This window comes from Lagopus muta, chromosome 5 (assembly GCF_023343835.1).
Source record: "Lagopus muta isolate bLagMut1 chromosome 5, bLagMut1 primary, whole genome shotgun sequence".
In the NCBI taxonomy this organism is placed as follows: Eukaryota; Metazoa; Chordata; class Aves; order Galliformes; family Phasianidae; genus Lagopus; species Lagopus muta.
This window is the reverse complement of record NC_064437.1, coordinates 25,191,813-25,207,889: the sequence shown is the minus strand read 5'-3', so window position 1 is coordinate 25,207,889 and position 16,077 is coordinate 25,191,813. Positions and strand designations below refer to the sequence as shown.

General features: G+C 47.9%; 1 protein-coding gene across 1 annotated transcript in view; it reads right to left on the bottom strand.

The window, feature by feature from the left end:
* The window catches only part of ABL2 (ABL proto-oncogene 2, non-receptor tyrosine kinase), a 36,991-nt gene extending 33,716 nt beyond the window's left edge, over positions 1 to 3,275 (bottom strand). The window contains exon 1 of the mRNA XM_048943790.1: positions 3,063 to 3,275. Within this exon, the coding sequence (XP_048799747.1) occupies positions 3,063 to 3,243 (181 nt within the window). The 5' untranslated portion in view covers positions 3,244 to 3,275. The remainder of the gene's footprint in view (positions 1 to 3,062) is intronic.
* Positions 3,276 to 16,077: the final 12,802 nt, after the last annotated feature.

Below are 16,077 nucleotides of genomic sequence, written 5' to 3'. Positions count from 1 at the left end.
GCTAAACCCCTCCTCTAGAAAACAAAACGAGGAACAAATGTCCTGCGCCTGCTGGATCAAAAGCTCAAGTGTGGCAGTGCCTTTTGCTACCCCAAAATATATCACCAAGGCAACGGCAGCAGTTCTGCAAGCAGGTATAGCAAAGGCCTCCCAGCCAGGATTTAAATAATCTGATTTTCCTGCAGTATGTTTTCTTCAACACTCAGCAAGTCTTCTCGGAGATGAAAAGCATGCTAACACCATTCCAAAGGGTATCCTGGTACAGGAGGCGGTTATCGCTGCTCTTTGAGAAGAAAACACGAGCATGTCACTGTTCAAAGGCCATACAAGGAGCCAAGCAGAGCCAACACCAGTTGGAAGCCAGTGGTTGTCAGTGGCTGTACCCCTTCTCTCAAGCAGACTACCTAAAGGACAAGAGGGAGCCTACCTTCTTATTCTCCACCCTGCTCTTTCTCTGGAAGGAAAACAACCTGTGACAGCACCAAGAAGAACTTTTCTCACCTGGCTGTACCAAACTACAAACAAAACTGATCTTAAGCTGGTGTCTGCTACAGCTTCTTCCCACTGAGGAACTGTCCCTGTGGGACCAGTTAACCCTGCAGCTGCATACGAAGGAATACAAGTGTTTCAGTTTGCGCTCCTTCAGTACATCACTACTGAACAACATGCTTGGTGGTCCACTGCTTGCTTTTATAAGTCACAGATCATGTGCTAGGAATGCTAGCATGAGCTACTTTGAAGGCTTAACTGCAAAATTCACAGTTCATCTTCTACATCTTGGAGAGCCCTGCTCCACTGACAACAAACCATACAAGTGTATCAGCTTGCTTAGGTCTTTTCTGCTCAGCTGCCATTCGATGGTGAGCTGAAGCCCTAAGGAGCTGAGAAGTCTGTTCTCACGGCAGAATAGCAGGCTGCTACAATGCAGCTTTCTGTACTCTTCCAGTAAAGCACTTTCAAACCCTTTGTTTCTTCCAAAAATAGGTACAGACATTACTTCTGGGCATCTGTGCATAACTGTAGCTGGAAACTCTGTAATATAGCAAACAAGTCTGGGACAAACCTGCTCAGCTCCATCTCCATCTTTCATAGACAAATGCACTTCAAGTTAGCTGTTTAGAAACATGTCTTGGGTTCAGGTGGCCTAGCATAAGAGACTGTACGCTCAAGTACAGCCACTAGCAACTACAGCGTTCAGCACGGTGTTCAAAGAAAGCTTGCAGGAAGCCAGGTGAAGTAAAACAGGAGAAGGTCAGTGAGTGAAAGCTAAGAATAGATCTTATGGAAAAAAATCTCAGGGGTCACAAAAAAAAAAAAAGAAGAAATTGCTGAGAAAGGAAGTTGGTTCCAGAGCCAGGAAAGTGATGGATTTGGGTTATTGCCCAAGACAGGTGTTTAAATGTGTACCCAATTTTAACTAGCTCTTGCTACAAATTATTGCTGATGAGTTTTTCACTTGCACTGAGTGAAACAGACATGGATGTATGGAGCTGAGGAGTTCACCAGTACAGGATGGGAGGCTGAAGGTTGCCCTGAATCTCTCCAAAGCAAGATAGGAAAAAAAAAACCCCACAAACTTTTACCTAACCTAAAAGATTACAAATCTGCATTTTATTTTCAACAGCCACATATCCCTGTAGCATCTGCAAGAAAGGTAACTGAAGGAACAAAAGCATAAGTAAAATGAAATTAATTACCTTATTGCTGGAGCAGTAACTGCACTTCCCCAAACATCTCTCCTACTTCTCCTACTACAAACACCTTGTGAGAACAAGCACCAGGCAGTCATCATGGTACCAAAGCACTGCAAGTCAGATTGGCATGTGCAGGACTCTTGCCCGCTATGTCATGCTTGGCAACCTATACAGCAATTCTACTCTGTCTCTGAAGTTGTAGGTGTCAGCATGCTGAAAGAACCAGGGTAGGTGCACAGGAGAGATCTGAATTTACAGTGTTATTGTATTTTACAGTAATGTTTTCCCCAAAGCGCCTTCTAAAGTGCAAAAATACAAGAGTATAAAACATCAAATCAACAATACTGTACTTGAAAGAGGCAGTGAAATAGTAATCCTTAGCTGTAACCGTAGTAATAGTGGGTCAAGCATTTCAGCGAGCATGGAGCTGTTATGGTTTTCTAGTTCATGCTGCTCCCTGATCTCAAAAGCTGTGATAACACTGAGAATTTAAGCAGCAGATTTAGTGCTGCACTCTTGTTTTGATTGATGCTTCCATGTCAGCAGTCACAGCAGATGATATTTACATTTAGACTGCTGCTTGTGCGTTCCTTAATCTTTTTGCCTCTGCTCATTCTATTGAGCAAAATGAAATATATATTGACAGAAACTGCCTTGTTCCATAGACACCGATGTCTCCCTATAACAAGGCAAACCATGATGCTCTCCAGAGCAGATTCAGTTCCTCAGGTTACAGATGCATGCACACACCTATAGCCTCAGTACTCGTGTTGAGGCAGTCCATTTATGGCACCTCCTAAAAGTCTGTGTCCTTTATTAAGAAGCTGTCAAACCAAGATAACAGATAGAATATCACAGTTATAAAAGATTGGGATTTGGAGCTGCGGGAGAGATTACGGAGATGAATCGTGCTGCATCGAGCGTTTCTGCTTACAGCGATAAGACAGAAAGGGATAAGCACAAACTTCAGCTGCAAACCGGCCGGATGGCAGCCGCAGCATCCCAGGCAACAGAAAAAAAACCCTGCTATACGGACCTTGACAAAGCAAGAGTTACCGATCCGGACGGGCGCGCCGCGAGTCTCTCGATAAAGCGTAAACCCCAGTTCAGCTCGCAAGCACATGGAGCGGCCGTCCTCGTAAACAAACCCGGCGCCGAGCCGTGCCGTGCCCCCGGGCCGGGTCAGCCCCCCGGGCCGCATCCCCGGTCACCCCCGGGACGTGGCAGCGCTGCCCGGCCCGGCCCGGCGCCATCCCCGCCCGGCCGAGGCGCCGCTCCTCCCCGCCCCCCGGCCCAGCCGGCCACAACAAAAGCGGAGCGCTGCCGGCGCTCTCGCCCCTTCCCCGCGCGGCCCCGCCGGCCCCTCACCGTGCTGCGCGAAGACGTTGAAGCCGCCCTCGGCCGCGCGCCCCGCCGCCTCCCTGCGGCGCCCCGCCGGCCTGCCCGCGCCGCTCCCTCGCGGTCCCCTCGGCTGCTGCTGCTGCTGGGGTGGCGGCTGCTGCTGGAGCCCGGCGCCCGGCTCCCCGACGCGGCCCACCTGCTGCCCCATCGCCGCGCTGCCGGCCGCGGCCCGCCGCTCACATGCCGCCGCTCCCCGGCCCGGCGGGCGGCCTCCCGCTCCTCCCCCGCGTGCGCGCCCCGGCGGCTCCCGCCCGCCCCCGCCGGCCCCGCGGCGCTCCGGCCTGGCGCTCACGGACTCTCCCCCTCGGCCCCCGCCGCCATCTTAAACCACAGAGCGCCGGGAGAGGGGACGGAGCGGCTCCCGCGGTCCTCCCGGGGAGGCCGCCCCCTCCCAGGCTGGCGGGCGGCGCCGCCGGCGGGTGGGGGGTCGCGGCCGCGTCGGGCCGGGTCGCGTCCTCCTGAGGTCGCTGAGGCGTCCGCGGTGCCCGCGTTAAGGCGCCCCGTTCCCGCCTGGGGGCGAGAGCTGCGGGTTGTGACCCAGGGGTGGCTCGGTTCGGGCGTCAGGGACTAATAGATTCTTCACGGAAGGCCGGTTCTTCACGGACGCCGGGATGGGCTCGGCGCTCGGCCGCGCGGTGCGATTTTGGGGTGGTCCTGCATGGAGGCAGCAGTCTGAACGTGCGAGCGCTGTGGGTCCTTTCAGCTAGGGCTATTCAGTTATTCCGTGCCCCTGAGCGCTGCACAGGATGACCTTTGCGGGCTCCTCCCAGCTCAAACAGTTCTATGATTCTACATAAAGCTGGGACTGCTTTCCCACCTGGTGCAGGTCAGAGCACGGTGGGGACGCGCAGGATCTGGAAGCTGAACCCAGCCCTCTGCAGGCCCATTCTCTCATTCTGCGTGCACCGTTTCCCCCCTGTGCTCTGTGTACGCTTCCCACGCCCTGTGCACCTCTCCCAATGCTCACAAGGCCCCAGGTGAACTCCCAGGGCCCTGGGACACAACCTGCCCTCTTTGTCCCCTCCTGACCCAGGGCATGGAGGAGCAGGGAGGCACAGCCACACGAGTAACACAGGGCGTGTTGCTGCACAGGCACGGCTGGCAGCAGCAGCTCGTCATCAGGTGGCTGAGCATGCACTGTAACTAATTGGTGTGCAACCAAACCGTCTTCTTTCAGCCCCTCTAATCCTGCAGAAGGCTCTCCAACTAAAGAAAAGGGAGGAGGTTTCATCCTGAGAGACAGCGATGCTTGCTGCAGTTTAGAAGACCTGAGTTCTTGAAGGTGTTTTGCTCTCCAAGCTGGCTACAATTTTAGCAATAAAGGCCCTGTTCCATAGCAGTGTTTGTTTCTTCACGGATAATATGCAGGGCTGTCAGACTCAGGTGCCCTCACCACATCACTGAGAACAATGATAAACTCTCTTGTTGATACAGAGCCAGCCAGGCCCCAGGGACCCACAGCAACCTGTGCTACATCAGCCCTCACGTGGTTGTCTAGACTGGAATCCTGAGGAGAAACTCCTCCATGGCAGTCAGCTGGCTTGTCTGAAATGTCTAGTGACACTTCTGAGGCCATATTCTACCTCCCCTGCATCACAAGGTGTGACCGAAATGCTATCCATACTGTCACGTGCACCTGAACTGCACCCAGTCCTAGGGCACCAGCTCTGACACAGACTAGAGTGAATAGGATAGAGGAGTATGAGCAATCAGAAGTGCCTTAATAAACGCATTAATAAGCTAGGAACACTGGGGAGATCAGGAAATAGAGGCAGGCTTGCTAATAACAAAGCAGTTCATAAAACAGCATTGGGACTATCTGGGCTACACACCGCCAAGTCCCAGGACCCAGTGCAGACATGGCTATGAGGTATGAGCAGAGGGTGTGTGTGCAGGATGGGCAGTCCTGTGCAGAGCTGATCTACATGGGCAGTCTCTGCAGTGGAGATATTTCCTGGTATCCTTCCAGCCAGAATTTGCAGGGTTTGGCATTTGTAAATGGCTTGCCTCGTAAACAAAATGTATGTTCTCTGAAGACTGCAGAGAGACAACAAACATAAAACTCCTCTGTGCCATTTGCAGTTGCCTTGTAGGATAGAAGAACTCTTTCATATCAACAGGAATGGTACTTTTATTTCCTAATGCCTCTTTACTCACTGATCCTGAAGAGCTAACCAGAAGAAAGCCATTAGCATTTCAAAAGGAGATGCCAACATCAAGAGACTATTATGCATAGGTGCACTAAGGAGAATTGTGTTTAATCACTGCTCCTCAGGCCTTACGAAATCCCTCACTCCCTCTATGAGCAGCTTGTGCACATGTAACAGCTCACTGTGGGTTACATTAATGTCTGACTGCTTGGAAAATGTCTGCCACACAGTAACATGTCAACTGGGGGTGGAGTCAGACAGGGACTTTGTTGTAAAGGGAAGGGGTCTGCAGCATGGTTACTGTTTGCTACCCTACAGCAGTGTTTTAAGACCGCGCCATACCCTATTTAACAGCTTCAAAACCAGTGCCCAAAGATACTAGCAGTTGTGGTCAATCTCCTGAACGAGCTATGTCCTCAGGCTGTATCCACTTGGTACTCTCAGGAACGAATTTTAAATGGCACCATTTCCTCTGGCCCCACGTAACAGGGGATGCCCAGCCCCGGTTGGTGCCCACCATTCTGGATTGCCTAAAAGAGCGATGGGGATATAAACAAGAAGCTCCCCAAACTGAAACTGACCCTGTGTACTGAGTCACTGATGACACGGAGCCACACCACTCCACGTTGTTGGAACAGGGGCTAATAAGTACTTACTTCATGGAGTGTCACAGTTACTAACTATGCCAAGATTACAAACTGCTTTTGAGAGGAGATTTTTAAATCTGTATCAGTGCTACCCATTATTGTCAACTGTGATGTTATCAGGCCCACGCAGTGCCAGGAACAGGTTATGTGTCAGAAGGTAATTTCTTCTGAAGAGGGCTGGCAGCAAGTGGTACCCTAACAGTTACTGCCCTCCTGGCAATTTTGGGCTCCCAGTCAATCTGCCATCTCATGAGCTGTTTGAGTAAGGGATAAAAGCACCAAGGAACAAAGGCAGCATTGACGTTGCAGTAATAGGCCTGACCAGAAATGTGGTATTTCTAGCATCACTTCAGAACTGACTTTAAATATTTGCCAGATATCCATTTCTTGAAGTTTCCTCTAAGTACTGAGAATGCACTGCAGCACATCCATGGTGTGCTCCAAATATCACAAGATCAAGTCATTGGTGGATGAGCAGTGCTGTGCTTTACATGCCATGAACTCACAGCTGTCATTTGCATGAGGTGTGGGTTCTGTGCCAGAAGAAGCCCATGGATAAACTGGAGATTCCTAAGCTTATGTTGAGTCAGCTGAGCAATTTGGATTTGTAACTTTGGAAAAATTAACTAGCATTGCTGTACTGGTAACGTGAAAATTAATTCTAGGAGTGATCTTTGTTCTTTTCCCAACTCATACACCTTCTGTGTACTGAAGCTACAGAGAGAAACATTATTTCTATTAAATATTTGGCCCACATTTAGGAAGTGGATGATATTAGTTGAAGCATTTGTTAATTGCTTAGGACAGCAGAAGCTTAATCCCAACTGAGGCATTTGGAGAGTTCCCAAGAATAAGGGAAATATGTGCTTCCCATGTCAGGATTTTCGTGCTCCTGCTGCAGTGCAGGAGAACAGGTTGTGGAAATAAGGATGGCTGTAACTCACCTGGGATGGCTGCAAAAGGCAACGTGTGACATCCACTAGGTGGCCCGGGCATTGCTGCTGGGTGTACCTGTAACACCCAGCCTGGGTCAGTGCAAACACCAGGCGGCCTCCTCTGAGTCGTAAGGAAGGGGCTCTGGAGAAAGGCACGAAGAAAAGAAAGAGAAGTATAAAGATGTGATACAGCTTTTGTGACAAGAGGTTAGTTACCCTGCAATAAACAATAAAACCTGTGAGTGCTGAGCCGTTTCAAAGGAGAGTGTCATTTCTGGATGAAACACACACGAGCACTCATCCTTTCGTCTCCGACTGGCGGCTCTTAACACACAGTCTGCAGAGATCTGTCACAGCACAATAGTTGGCATTTCAGCCTTTTAAAAGCTATTTTTAGTCTTTACTATGATTTAAATTGTGCTTCGGCGCATGCAAGATTGCTTGAAGTACTCGCATGCCTGTTCAGTGGGGTTCTACAGACACAAACTCTTTCCTGGGAAGGAAGGTTTTCTAGCAGATTTGGGCCAGCAGCATAGAAACATCCCCACACAGCCTTTGACAGATGACATTTCTTCTGCTACTAACTGCTCTTCTGGTCCACCATAGTTAACATTTTAAAAACTACAAACACACACCGTGGTTTTGCATTAGCTGTAGTGCCCAGCTAACTGCTCTCACTGGGTTACAGCTGTGTGGCTGTCCTTGTCCATATATCTATTAACTGTAAATAGGAACATATTGACTGCTCTGAGGGTTTACAGGAACTGTTCCCATCATGGTATAACCCATAGCCTTCTTGTAGCCTCCATCAGGGGAGAGCCAGAGGTGCAGGGGCATGGAATAAGCAGCTTGTTGGACTTCTTCAGATGTTGGACATCTTTCTTGTCTGCTATATTTGTGAGTGCTACAACTGCACCGCCCTTCCCATGTATCTGTTTAAGGCAGGAAAAGAGGTACAAGGGTGTGTGGATAAGAACATTCAGCATGTTGTTTGTTTGTCTTTTTCTCTAGAAAATGAAAAAAAGAAAAAAGAAGAGAAAAAAAAAGATGACAAGCCTCTGCATCTGCTGGCAATTGCAAATCAGTACTCAGCTTGCCCAGCGTGATTAGTGATAGAGTACATTTGCTGAGGTAACATGAGGTTCCCCGATGGTGTTGCTGATGATTCAGGCTTTTAGGCATTTGTCTGCAGAAGAGTCAATAGGAGTGTTTTTACCACCAGCATTCCAGTGCTGCTTCAGTTCATATTTAGGAGCCTAATTCTTTTGGTTTCTAATTTATTGAACAGTGAGAGATGTCTAGTTAGCAGACAGAAGCTTTTTGTTCTGTATTTTCTCTTCTCACTGGCTGGAAGGTTTGTAGCCAAAGAGCTGACATTTAGCTAAGGGACAGCAAACACTTCAGAGTGCAATACTCCATCAATGCCTCAAGACCGAACTCATCCCACCCTCCACTCCCATGATAACTACTGTTCCATGTTTGAATTAGACTAAGCGAAGCACCGTAGTAGTCCAAAACAAAACAGAGGCTTCATTAGCTCAGAAGAAAATATATCCTTCTCTTGGTTTTCTAGTAAGTGCAGTTAAAATTAAATTGAGTTCAGACTTAACAGTACTTCCTTCCCATGCTCTTTGCCTCACATACCGGTTTCCCCTCATGCTTCCTTCCTCTCTCTCTTCTCTCTTGCCCCCTCTGGCTGTCACTCATGCTCAGAATGCTTTGCCAGCCAGTGAGTTCTTAAAGTTCAGTCTCAAATACTGCTGCAAAGACCTGGTAGATTCTCCCTTGGTAGGCTTTCTAATTTAGTTATGCAAGAATTGCAGGTGATTGCTGCGTCTTTCAAACGACATTGTGTTCCTGCCTCATACTCTGATACAGAACTAAATGCCTTGCTTCGCAGTTCTCAGATTTAATGTTGTTTCTTTGGAAGGTGCTCAGCCACGTGAAACTGAAAACAAAAGCACAATCAAACAAACGAAGCAAACAAATCAAACCGTGAAAGGTTCTCCGAGATGTTCCTGTGAATGTGTTTCCACGTGTGAGCACACAGAGCAGCACCCAGGGGATCACCATAGACGTTTGTAATCAAACCTCACTTCAGTTTAAAACTTGTTCATTCTGTTAAACATGCAAATATTTCCATTCTCTTTGCAGATTCCGCCTCTCTGCTCATTACCAAACCTCTCACAAGCCCTAATCTTCCTCTGATCAGGCTCTTAGAGTGTTTTGTGTGGTCTTTAGTTAGACTGTAAACTTGCAGAAGTGCGAAACATCTTATGAAAAGAACTTCCACTGTCTCATTTCACATCCAAATTCTTCTCCCATACCAGCTGTGTGTGTTTGCCTAGCAGCAAGTCTTCTGTTAATGAATGACTTGTTCTCATTAGCTTGTCAGGCTGGATATGTAGCCTGCAGTTCCTACTCACACAGAGCCGCACGCCCTCCCTTGTAGCTCCTGGTAAAGCAAATAATGAGATATACAAAGCCTTGTGTCTCTGAGTTTGGCCTTTGCACGCTTAATCATTAACTAACATAGAATGCCAGAATTAAGTGACTAGCTGGTGGCTAAATATATTGAACATAAGCTGAGTCCTATGGGTTGCCTGCAGTGGGGTTTGCTGCAGACTTTGACATTGGCTGCCACTTCTAAGACCTGCACAGAAGAGAGGAAAAGTTGTTTGCTGAGAACTACTTAGCAGAGCCAAGGGAACTGCATACATTTGTTGTGTGAAAATGAAATCAGAGGTGGATTCTCTGACACCTGGGATGTTTCCAAAATGAGACCCTGTGCAACTTTGCCTAACTTTGAAGCCAGTTGTGCTTCGGTCAGGAGGCTGGACACACTGAGCTCCAGTGAGCCCTGCCAGCTTACATTCTTATTGTGTTCAAAGTTGAGATCATCTGCAGGTTTCCTCCATTCAGAGTATTAACAGCTTGTCCTTCAGCCTGGCTGAACTCTTCACAAAACTCACAGGAGCTGAATATTTCTGGAACCTCTGTTCCTCCATCTGATTTGTGTAAAATCAGCCATCGGGTTTAAAAGTTACTGGAGGTAAAAGATGGAGCAGACGGACAGGCACTCCCTTCATCAAACACACAGGACAGCTGCATAAGCCTTGCCTTCTTAAGACAACCTTCCTTCCATTTACTTTTGAGCAGAAAACTTGTCAAGTGTGCACTGAATGAGGCCTGAAGCTGTGTTGTATATTCCCAGCTGCAGCCAACCTGAAATAATACCCCCCTAGAGCCAATAGCACATTTCATATAGCTGAGATAGTTACTGTGCAATGGGAGCTATGCAGAGAAGTTGAGACATTTAAGCCTGAAACGTGGGCATCTTCTTTCTGATAGAGGTTATACTGTTGTGCTCACACAGGCACGTGTTAAAGTCTCCCTGCAGGTTTGTGTTGCTTGTGTCTGTTACCTATCTGTGTCATCCTCAACTTTCTCATACCCCAGAGTGACAGAAAGGGGAATTTGACCTCAGCATGCTAGAGACCGCCTGGCTGTCTGCTGTCTGCCTTTCCCTTTCTGTCTCTTCTTTCTCAGGATGTAGTCACACTACTAAATTACCTTGAGCGATCTGTCTCAAAGTTTTTCCCAGGGGTTGCTTGCCATAAGGGGCAGACGTGTGACGTGCATCGATAGTCTGTGCTGCTGCAGGAAACTCTGAGACAGTGTGAATCCACTGTGGGCTGTACGTGACCCTAAGATTTCTGTTCACCTAAGGCAGCTTTGCATCCCTCGGCGTCTCTTCTGCAAGGGGCCAGCTGTATTGCTTCAATCCACAGAGCTTGCCTCATCAGCTGAGTGATTTTCTTTCGCAGCGATGGCAGCAGGCTGTAATGTTCCCTTTTCTCTCAGTTTACAGAAAACAAACCTCTCTTCTTCAGCTTTCAATCGCCCAGGAAAACATTACTTTTGTGCTCCTGGGAAAGAGCTTCATAGCATTTCTATTTTCTGCCTCGCAGGGAAGCAGAAACTGTGAAATCATCAGCATCCTCTGTGTCTCTTGTACGTTCCCTGGAGCTGTTATACTGTGCAGTCTGAAATAGGGATCTGCCTCAGGGATTTGCTAATGATGCATTCAGTCCCAGCATGGCACATGCTCATTCCTGGGGAGTTACTGAGTTAGCATTTATAGTTCCACACTTTTCCTCTGAGTACATGAAACCCTCTGATTTTCTCTCAGCACTGAGGTCTTGTGTGTTGGATTCTCTTCTCATGACAGCTCGTTTGGAATGCCACCAGAAAGCTTTCAGCCTGGATCTTTCCTCCTAAAATCATAGACTACAGTAGCATCACATCAGTGATTCTCCCATGACTTGGTGCCTGATCATCAGGCAGCAGAGAAATGCAGTCTTTCGGAGGCGTATTTTCAAAATAACAGAACGAAGGCATTTGCAGTGAAGGTGGGTGACTGCTGGTGTTGATGCCGGAAGCCTTTTGCAACTGAGTAAATAAGCTCATAAGTGAAAAGCAAGGAGCCAGCAGACAGTGATGAAAGCACAAGAGGCCAAACGATGGGAAGTAAGCACTGCTGGTTGTCCTAATGGTGCTAACTTGGCTACATGATGTAGGGAAATGGCAGGGGTAAAGGATGAAGTTACCTCACTCAAGCTTAGCCTGTCCTCTGGTTTGTTTGTCAGTTCTTGTTTCTCCTGACACTTTAGGCAAGGAGAATTTTCTCTGTGTGTGAGCAAGGGTTGAAGGGGCAGGAACACTTTTACTGTGTTTCATAGTAACTTGCTAGTGAAGACAAGACTTTTCTTGCATGACCTACATGCCTGAACTCAGAATCCCTCTCCCAGGTCTGCCATCTTCAGATTTAAAACCTTTAAACAAGCTCAAGTTTTCATCTCCTCATCCATATTTCCAAAGCATGTAAGCCTCAAGGCACTAGGCCAACAACGGAATATTGCTGAGCACAAAGATGTTTTTGTAACCACATCAACTGAGCCCAATGCCAATCAAATGCAGCAAACCCTGCATATTGCTTCACCTCCCAGAACGGTTCCATTACAACCTTCCATTTTTGCTGGCCCTCAGCTGATAGGAAAGGCTATTCTTTCAGCTTTGTAACTCTTCTATTTTTTCACTTGCAGTGAAATAGTGTTGAGAGCTGCCAGAGACTCAGCTGTGACATGGATTTATCTGAATTCAGGGTTTTGGAAGTGTTCCTTCACGCTTGTCATCTCCTTCAAAAAGCACTGCATTGAACCAAGTCTGTACATTCTTTACTGCTCCACTTGTTGCTAAGGCCAAAGATGCCAAGTTTCAGCCTAATTCTTTTGAGAGACCAGACAGAAATCTGGATTTTTTTTCTTTCTGCTTTGTTTCTGCTCCTGGCTCCTACACTGTTCTCCCTCACCATCACCCAAAACATCTTTCCAAGGCAGCTTGGAAACTTGGAAAGCATTGCCGTCTCCAATCCCTCAAACCCAGCAGCACTCCCTCCTTTGCCTGAGTCAGGCAGGCTTCAGCAGAAAAGAGAACGAATGCAGAGATTTTCTCTCTGGCCAGGTATTTCCAAAGGGAAGGGGAAGCAAAAAGGAACAGATGGGTACAGCGCTGAGCAAAGAAGAGGGAAGGTTTTGGCAGGGCAGCTACAAATGCATGGTGTTCTCTGTCAGGCTTGGGAAGGGTTCTTGCAGAAGGGAAAGCAGCAGGCCTGGCTGCATCACTGCCATGGAAACAGCCAAATTGCTGGTTGGACAGATTTAGAAACGTCTTCTGCTTGGGACTACTTTCAGTAGATGTCATCCGTCTCTGCGGAGATTAAAACAAGGTGGAAATGAGGCAATGCCTCATGCTAAAAGCTGAAAACATGATTTCTTTCTCAGTTTACAATGGAGACTCGGTCTCCCACGGCTTTATGGAGATATCTGTTCCCCTCTGAGCAATAGGTTGTGGTCTTGGTGGGTATTACTTTTCCCCACATCCTCTAATTTTTGGAGGGCTTTCACTATGAAGAAGCGAAACCGCCTTCAGCATTATGATTCCAGTTGCATTTCAAAGCTCCTGGGCTTCTCCTTGGTGTTCACTGTGGAGTTTAGGTAGCACCCTGACTACCTAAGTGACATTTCTCCCTAAGATCTCTTCTTGGTGACCTCAGAGACCACGTGTTTCCTCAGAGGGAAAACCTGGCTGATTTGTTCTCACTGGAGCAGCTCATTTCGTTTCCCCACACCTTTCCCATGGCCTCATAATGTAACTTTCAAAGGCAATCTAAAAGATCACAAAACAAAGCTGGGGTGTTACAGAAGGAGTAAAGCACTTGTAGGAAACACAGTTGAACTTAGCAGGGTTAAAATGTAGATACACCCACATGGATTCAGTACCTTTCATGATGCGGTGTTTAGGAGCTTCTTTTTAAAAATATACCAAAGAAACAACATCCTCAATTGAAACAAAAAACCCAAACTCGCTAAACTGGCACAGCTCATTCAAAATGATAGGGCAAGGAAAAAATATTTGCCACTTGGAAAACAATGCAGATTTGGCCTGGCAAGAAGGTCAGCATCTGAATTTCTGAGCTTGCAGAGCAATCCGGCAACCTGCTGACAGGCAGCAGGGCTTCACTTCTTTTTGGAAGGGTGATTTCAGCTCAGTAGCACTGAGTGATGTTTGAGGAAACCACTGCCCTCTGCTGAGAGAACTGCACTTGGTTCTCTGCCTGTTCTAAACGCCAGCAAAAGCAGCAACTGCATTGCTTGTAAGTGCACGAGGAATTGCTCTCCGAGGCCCACGTTTAATTCCTGCTGCTCCTGTCTCTTTACAGGAGTTTGCTAATCTGGATCTCTTGTAGCAAATATTTTGAACGTTCCCAAAAGTAAACAGGAGCAAGGGTAATTACACACCAAATCCGATGTGATGATAGCAGCAACTCTGAAAACTTGAACTGGAGGTTTCAGAAGCAGTCTGCATGATCTATAAGCACTTTGGGCACCTCAGCTATGTGACGTGTGCTGGAGCCAGATTTAGGTTTTCTTGCCAAAATGCAGTCATGCGTTATCAGATCAGGCTGAAGCCCGCTACAGTTTCTTAAATGATGTGTGATTTGGTATTTTGTTAACTGCTGACTGAGCTCCGACCTTGGCCTTACAGCAGCACCATTTTTTCTGGCTACGCAAAACCAGACCATTCATTGCTACACTTCGAATTGGCTTGATGATACAGGTCTAACTTCACTGCCATTTTGCTATTTGTTAAAAAAGGATTCAAAAAACACCAACTCCTTAAAAAGTGTAACATGTTACAGTATTTCCTACCACTTGAGGGAGCTCTGTCATTTACACATTGTCATTTATACAGTTGCTATGGTGCACGCGTACTGAGAAACGATTAAACCATACTTAGAAAAGCATATTGTGACCGTTTACAAGGGTGGATAGCGATAGAACAAGGGGGGAATGGTTTTAAACTGAGACAGGGGAGGTTTAGGTTGGATATTAGGAAGTAGTTTTTCACACAGAGGGTGGTGATGCACTGGAACAGGTTGCCCAAGGAGGCTGTGGATGCTCCATCCCTGCAGGCATTCAAGGCCAGGCTGGATGTGGCTCTGGGCAGCCTGGTCTGCTGGTTGGTGACCCTGCACATAGCAGGGGGTTGAAATGAGATGATCACTGTGGTCCTTTTCAACCCAGGCCATTCTATGATTCTATGATATTATGGGGAATACTGCAGTCGACTGAAACATGAGAAAGTGCTGAGGCTTCTGGGCGACTCAATCTAAAGCCCAGATAGAAGCTCTAATTCCTGTGAAAATGAGTGACAATAAACAGCCACAGTGACTTAGAGCCTGAAGTAGTGCACGGAGTTATGCAGAATTAAGAAAAAGCAGCATCAATCCCATCTGTTTGGAAACAGTGCCAAGCTTTATGGCAAGGTGCAGCAGAAGGCGCAGGTCTTCCTGAGGGGCTGTGAAAACCTCAGCCCTCAGCCTGTCCTGGCTCTTGAAGTGAGATCAAGTAAAGCTGAAGCAAAAAGGTTGGCGTGTCTGGGACACCAGTTGTGATGTGGGGGCGAGCAACGCCGTGATTCAGCCAGGAGTGCTGAGAAGTGGTGGTGGTGAGGCAATCGTTGAGCAATGCAGCCTGTAGGATTAGTGTAAAACGCTCAAGAAAATCAAGATTGCAAGCAGCGTGGTGACAAGCATGGTAAAGGATGTAGCTGATGAAACACTGCTGCAATTTGGACCTGTGAAGACAAGAGCAGAAGATGCACGCAAGTGGCAAAAAAAATCAGTGGTGGCAATGCCTCATTGAATTTATAAAGTTTGGGAAGAAAGGCAACGAGGGGGGCTGGTCGGGTGTGCTGCCTGCAAACACACCTGGAGCAGGAGGAATCTGTGATACAGATTTTAGGGAAAGGCTGAGAGACCAGAGGCGAGCAAAGCACCCATCACACAGTGATGTTTGGGCCAGAGAGGTTCTTTAAGAGCTGTTAACAAACTTGGTGCTACCTACCCCTCATCTCCATAAGGCACAATAAATGAAGCCCCGCAACCAGCTCTGAACTCCAGATGCCCTCTTCTTTCTGCCAAAGGTATCTGATCTTCCTACCCTCCAGAGCTGAGGTTTTGCTGATTAGATACAACAGTTCCATCAGCAAGTTTTGGATCTTCAGGAAAGGAAACTTTCAGTTTCTTCCCCTTTTTCTCCTTGCTCACCCTGCTCACGCTGGCACCACAAGGCACTGCAACGTGAGTAGCCTGCCGTGACTGCGTGCTAGCAGCCGTGAGAGCATCTCTAAGAGGAATTGTGTTAAAAAAACACAAAGCGGGTTTTAAGTCCACACTGTGGAGGACAGGGGCTCAGTTCTGTGAAGGCTCCAGCACAGTCATTCGCATGTCAGCAAATACTTTTTTCCTCTTTTTCAATCTTTATAGCAGTTTTCCTGCTAAGAAGCCCTACACCGGGAATAACCGGTCAGCGCACCGCATGCACGGCACAGCCCTGGAGCTGCGAGGAGGAGAAAAGGCGGAGGTTGGCGGCTCAGTTCTCGTTTTAGGAACACTTCCCCGTTTACGCCGCAGCGACAGAGGTTACTGGAGTTCGCTGACGTGCCGCAGTGACTCACAGCCCGTCACGCGCCGTGCCCTCCCTGCTGCAGGCAGTGTGCGGGCTGCAGGTTGGGCCTTTCACCCCATTTCTGACGCTCCGAACAGAGACGGGACCTCCTCGTTTCCCTCCCCCGTAACAACATCTGCCCTTGCTCCGGCACAACCGTTTGAAACGATCTCCCCGCG